Source organism: Sinocyclocheilus anshuiensis, unplaced genomic scaffold (genome assembly GCF_001515605.1).
Source record: "Sinocyclocheilus anshuiensis isolate Anshui unplaced genomic scaffold, SAMN03320099.WGS_v1.1 scaffold194, whole genome shotgun sequence".
In the NCBI taxonomy this organism is placed as follows: Eukaryota; Metazoa; Chordata; class Actinopteri; order Cypriniformes; family Cyprinidae; genus Sinocyclocheilus; species Sinocyclocheilus anshuiensis.
Window position 1 is genome coordinate 2,236,869 of NW_015546074.1, and position 6,657 is coordinate 2,243,525.

The window sequence follows — 6,657 nt, forward strand, 5'->3', positions numbered from 1 at the left end:
ATATATATGTGTGTGTGTGTGTGTGTCTATATATGTGTGTGTGTGTGTTTAGTGTTCAGACAGACTTTTGTGTTGCGTGAAGAAGAAAACACAAATCTGAGTTTGTGCATATTTTACTCAGTACTCTGAGTTTTTTTTTTCTTTTTCTTACAGAGGCATAGTTTGAAATATGTCGAATTAATATACTATAATAATACATTATTATTATTATTACATATGTGATATTAATATTTTTATTTCAACATATTTGCATATTCATAATTTTATTCAAATTAGATATTGTATTATGAATTATATGTGATTTTCTTACAGAGGCATAGTTTGAAAAAGTCAGATATTTAAAGTAAAAGCAACCTCACACATTTTCCCATACAGCAAAAAACAGTAAAACAAATCAAAAAATGTCTTCGTTCTAGTTGATGTTATAAAGAGTGAAATAAAGTATGAACACTGGAAACATGTTTCGTAAAAACACACACTGAAGATTACACTTCTCCAGAGCTTCAATGTGTGGTCGTATGTTCTGTTGCAAACACAAAGGCAATAATGGTGATTGCTGTTCTGACCTTCTCATGAACAAATGATCCTATCTGTTCACAAGCTTAGAAAAAGCACTAATAGTAATGTGTTGTGTTTGTCCATCAGATTTTCCCAATAAATTTGTATTAATGACAAGTATCCATTGGGACATACTTAATATAGAGAGGCTAAAATGGAAACGCACACATGTAGCATAAAACAGAGCAATAAAGAATTCAAATTTAATTAAATAGACAACTTACTAAATGCTGAAGTATACACATTATATACATTTCCTGGGTTGGGAAAAAACAAACTAACAAACATAACAATATTCCACCAATAATCACTTAAGCAAAGTAATATACAGCAATATTAACAAGGGTCAGTCAGCGAATCGAAATGAAACAATGCTGAACTTCCATTCAAACGTCGAACAAATGGCCACTTAGATCAATTCACAAAGCGAGAACAAAAATTCATTCACTCGAGTGATAAAAGACAAATTCAATTAGGCTCTTCTTTTCATCCTGAGACTGTCTAAACCAATGACATTTTACAATGACTTTGTGCTTACGTTGGATACATTTTCAGGGTTGAAATAAACACTCGGGGAGGGAGGGGGGGATATTAACAGTGCAAGAATATACAGACAGGTATGATGGAAATAGAAAATAATCTCGCTTCTAATGGTTACACACCAATTCTCATTTGTGCTTCATCGAGTTCCTGCCATTTTCAATCTTCCGGCTTGTTTCAGGTGTCCGTACATTACATAATTGTCTGTATCTCTTGGGAACATTCTTTATTACAGGGCATACTTAAAAAAAACACACCCACTTTTACAATTGAAAACAACAGACACGAACACATAAACAAAGACAGTACATGATATTTACATTATACATCTCACGTATTCTTGTCTTAAAGCGTAATTATTGGCAAAGCCAAGGTTTTCCGACTTGAGATGAACCACATTTCTTGCCGCTCCCTGGTAATATCTGTAAAAAGGTATATAACAGGCACAGTGAGGGTGGTTGAGAAATCAGTATTCACTAGGAAATTAAATGAATAAACACAGCAACAAACATGACAAGCACATGTCTGTATATTTTGGCACTTGGCAAATCAAACGGGGGTCATTTTGGAAGGGTGGGATAGGGTTTTTTGGCCTAAATGGACCTGGTGTTACAGTTACAAACTCAACTGATTTTTTGTTTTCGATTTATTTTTATTTTGTTTTGGACGATTAGGATTGGTTTAACCAAAGGCAACATTCTTTTGCAGCAGGTGGCGAGTCAAATTTGGCCTTAAAGAGGTTCACAAAACGACTCTGACTGGAGTCGAGGAGACAAAGAGAGAGAAAAGCCAGACCAGACTAGTGCTGTGAGGGAGCGGAGCGCTATAACGCCTCTTCTGCTGGCTCGCAGTGTTGCCGTGAAAATACTGAACAGAAAAAACAGAGGTGCTAAATGAAGTACTCTTTCTTTTCCTCTGCATGTGCGTGGTTCCCCTCCGCATTGATGATGGCAGTGTCTGCGTCAGGGGCGTCCTCCGCTCCTTTGGCCTCATTGGTTAAGTATGTCCCTGTCCACACAGTCCCACATAGGTCACATAGACACATGAGGTACAATAGTGGACATGTTCAAGCATTTTGCACACTATAGGTGAGGGGGCGAGAGAGGGAAGGGAAGCCGTACCTTTGTGCCTGGCCAGATATCGGCCCAGGACGATGATGAAGCACAGGGTGATGAAGACCACCACGGCCACCACTCCACCGATGAGCGCGTGGTCGGGGCCGGGCTGCGTCAGAGCGTTGGGATCTGGAGGAGGAGACGGATAGCAAGGCATGAGAAGACGCTTTGGGTTTGTGCTCTAAACACCAGTGGAACTGCCACTATAATTAGCCAATTATGGTTCGGTGTGTTAATATAAGATGCACAGACTCATTACTTTTCAATTCACTTAATACAATGGTAAGCATCTCAGCTTCAGCAGGCAGTCGTTTAATTTCTCATTTGATTCCATTCACAGTTTTGCTGATTTGAAACCTTTTAGATCTTTCACAACATTGCTTTCATATAATTCACAAACCACACGGAAGTATGTATGAACCGTATCCCAGAAATCGTGCTAGGCCACACTGTTTGTGCTACATAAATCATATGGGAAATCATGCCGATTGCTGTGAAAAGATTAGCTTCCTAAGTGATTTCGTCTAGCAGACGATAAAACAGGACAACATATCTATCATAAACCGGGCTTCCGCCCATATATATTTTTTATGCAAATTGTGGGATATTGGATTTAAAATGTTGGCTGGAAAGACCAAGATGCAAGAACAATTTCCAAAATGCATATTAAAAAAACATATTCTCATTTGTGGTGCATGGATAAACTTATTATTCTGTAAAAGAATTGTTAATTTTTACCGAAAAAAACAACAACCTAGGCCTGGTTTACACATGGTATTAAGATGAATTTTGGTTGATCGGATCACAAGTAAACGATGGAGACACATTCCTGTTCACACCTGGTGTTTGAATCTGTCTCTTTGTCACTTTCAACCACTTTCCTGATTTCTGTGAGGGGAGAGTCTATGGGCGGGTGCACGTATGCAGTAGCCCCTCACTGCAGAACACAAGATCCAGGGGGCATGGTTGGATCCACATCTAGGGGGTGGAGATGGGTGGGTTTAGGGATCAGGGGGTGGAGACGGGTAGGTTTAGGCATATGTAAGGTGAGAGGAGTTGGATCTGGATCCAACCACGCCCCCTGGATCTTGTGTTCTGCAGTGAGGACCATCTCCAAGTATGGGCTTTTTCTGATCTTTCGATGTAGTGAAATAAGTGATAAGCAAAAAAAGCTTGCGCAATTTACATAAGAACATTAAAGGAGACAATGGGAAACGATACGCAGAGCAGCAGCTTTCGTTTCTGCTCCGACAGTCACAAAACTATTCCGAATGTTGTGTTAGAATCAGGGCTTGTATGAGAACATTGTGCTTTTTACATTTTTATCTTTAAACTAGTGGTGTCAATCGATTAAAAAAAGTAATTAATCGCACATTTTTTTCTGAAATTAATTGCGATTAATCGCAATTAATCCCAGTTTATAAAGTATAAAGTTTATAAATATACTTTTATATTGCAATAATTTCACATTCAATCTTCAAATTAACGTAGAAACAACAAAGACAGTATATAGATGAATTCTTAAAGCTACAAAAGATATTGATTTCCTCTTTTTTCTTTTGTTCTTTGATTAACAGGCATCACAGCAACTGGGTTATTAGGTTATTTTGGCTGCTTTAAGAGCTGCCGCTGCTGAACATGATGTGGATCTGACACGCATCATATTTTCTCACAACTCTTTACCTTTTCTGACCCACTTCAGGTCTTAGGCTACGTTTACACGACAACAATGTAGTCAAAAATGGAAACGTTTTTCCATTAAAAAGTTTCAAAACGATTCACGTTTACACATATCTGCGAAAACGGCCAAAAATGCTGTATTACGTATGCCAGGCCAGTAGTTGGCGCTGTCACCTTGTTAGTAAACAGTACCTGTGGTGAAGTGACGATTATATGTTGTATATGATGCGTCTCTGCTGTTGGTTGTAATATTGGTGAAGTAAATCCACACTTTGCTGAAGAAGCGTTGGCTAACTCTTGAGCAGCAACAACAGTACAATGTACTCCGCCATTGTTGTGTATGTTTGTTCGCGCTTGCCTTTAAAATCGACACGTACTGCACATGTCTACATACCTAACACGTGCTATGCACGCACATGACATCACCGTTTTCAAAGATTCCCGTATTGGGTGTTTACACGGAAACGATAACAGTGGCGTTTTCAAAAACTTGCACTTTGAAACACGTTTTAAAAAATATGCGTTTTCAGTCCCCAAAACGCCGTTGTTGTGTAAACGAACAGGCAAAACGCATAAAAAGTTTTCCATTTTTGGCTGAAAACGTTGTCGTGTACACGGCCCCTTAAAGTCTCTACTAATGAGCTGACGAGTTGAATCGGGTGTGTTTGATGAAGGAGATTGAGGGAGAGATGAGGGTGCTGTGGTGCTCCAGGACAGTTTTGAAAACCACTGCATTTCGAGACATGTTCTTACATGTGACTCATATATAACAAGTACTTGTGTACATGCATGCACAGTTTTAAGGCAGCTTTAATCGCCGTTTTGGTAACTTCATGACTTAACTGACGACATAACTATGACATTGCATGCTCGTAGTTTCTTTTACACTTTAATATGAATTGATAAAGGCTATAGTGCGCAGCACCGCATTTGTGTGTGCAATTGACGATTGTCACAGTGTAAGTCTCCCATTTGACGTGGTCATAAAGACTTTCTACGTCTAAATAAAATGCAATTCTTGTCAAGAAAAAAAGAGACAGAAGCAGCAGTTGTGAGTGGGGTGGCCAATCCTAGCTCCACCCCTGTGTTAATTGTGTTAAATATTTTTAATCGTTAAACTGAAAAAATGAATCGCATGCATTAATGCGTTAATTTTGACAGCACTACTTCAAATCAAACTTATGAAAGTTTAAATCCCATCTGGCTAGTATGCTTCAATAACGTCCAGTAATGTTTAAGAATTAGGTCAGTAAGCAGAGAGGAGGTGGTCTTTAGTGGCTATTCGAAAGCGTTCAACCACATGAGTGTTTACACTACAAAAGCAATCCGGTTGAATGTGTTTTCGACTACCTCTGGAAGTGGTCGAAAATGGACAAGCTCAAAACGTTTCAGACCCCATTTACACCTGTATGTAGCATTGTCCTCTTGTGATCGGATCAACAAAAATGCATCTTAATAACAGGTGTAAACAGGGCCCTAGATGCGCATCAAAAGGTCCTGTGGCTAAATAAGCCAACACAATCGTAACATATCGTACAACTTTTATGTTTTTTTTTATGTGTAGTTATCATGGTTAGGTTCAGGTTTGGTGAATTTGTTTCTGTATTCTGAATTGATATAACTGATGTTTTTGCAACTTGGATGGAAACATAGCTATAGAGACTAGTAAATTACCCACTAGCAACCAACCACAACACCCTAGCAACATCCTAAAAAACACCCCCCCCAAAACAAACCTTAACAACCCTCTAGCAACACCCTAAAACCACCCAGAGCACCTTTTACATTTCATCAGAAAATACATAAATTAAGTTTAAAACACAAGACAGGATAGTTTAAAAACATTATTTGTTTATACGTTTTAAAACATATTACAGGTTATAGGTTAAACAATTCAGTGCTTTATGGTTTTACTGCTGCTGCTGCTTCATTTCATTCAATGACCTATAATGCCATTACTGGTACATCACTTAAAAACATTTTTCTAATCTTCTGAATCATATTTGCAAAAATCCTTTAATAAATTTGTTACAGAGGAGGCTTCCGTACCGCCTCCTCCTCACCACCAGAGGGAACTCTCTCCTGAATATTGACTTTATCCATTCGGACTCTAGTTCCCATCATGCCTCATACCTGGGACTGATTGCACGCACACACCTGCATCTAATCACACACACACCCATTTAAGCCAAACACTCACATCAACTCACTGCGAAGTCGGACAATTCGTTCAATGGGATGCTACCTGTCAAGACAGCTGTTTGTCAAGGATCACACGGTCACCCCTCCAGGATTCGGTTCCATCTGTTCAAACCACCGATGAATTAAACCTGCCCTCCGAATATGCCGATCTAGCCGAAGCACCTGAATCAGAAGCTATGAAAGCCTATATAGAGGAGGAACTGGGCAAAGGATTTATTCGACCCTCGACTTCTCGTGCCTCGGCGGGGTTCTTCTTTGTAAAGAAAAAGGACGGAGGGTTGCGGCCCTGCATTGATTACCGTGGCCTTAATGACATTACTGTTAAGTTTCGTTATCCTCTACCACTGGTCCCCGCAGCACTAGAACAGCTCCGCCAGGCCAAATACTACACAAAGTTGGATCTACGCAATGCTTACAACTTAAAACGCATTCGAGAGGGGGACGAATGGAAAACGGCATTCTCCACCACTAGTGGGCACTACGAATACCGGGTTATGCCCTTCGGCCTGGCAAACAGTCACTCAATCTTCCAATCCTTTATGAATGACGTTTTTCGGGACAT

At 39.5% G+C, this 6,657-nt stretch overlaps 1 protein-coding gene across 5 annotated transcripts in view; it reads right to left on the reverse strand.

Moving 5' to 3' along the window:
* Positions 1-892: 892 nt before the first annotated feature.
* Positions 893-6,657, reverse strand: part of LOC107699843 (cell adhesion molecule 2-like) — a 264,993-nt gene continuing 259,228 nt past the window's right edge. For 3 of the 5 annotated variants that reach the window (XM_016501245.1, XM_016501244.1, XM_016501246.1), the window contains 3 exons: positions 2,220-2,342; positions 2,001-2,106; positions 893-1,520 (listed from right to left, as the gene is read on the reverse strand). In XM_016501245.1, the coding sequence (XP_016356731.1) occupies positions 1,415-1,520; positions 2,001-2,106; positions 2,220-2,342 (335 nt within the window). In that variant the 3' untranslated portion in view covers positions 893-1,414. The remainder of the gene's footprint in view (positions 1,521-2,000; positions 2,107-2,219; positions 2,343-6,657) is intronic. The other 2 variants (XM_016501248.1, XM_016501247.1) reach the window with 1 other exon arrangement.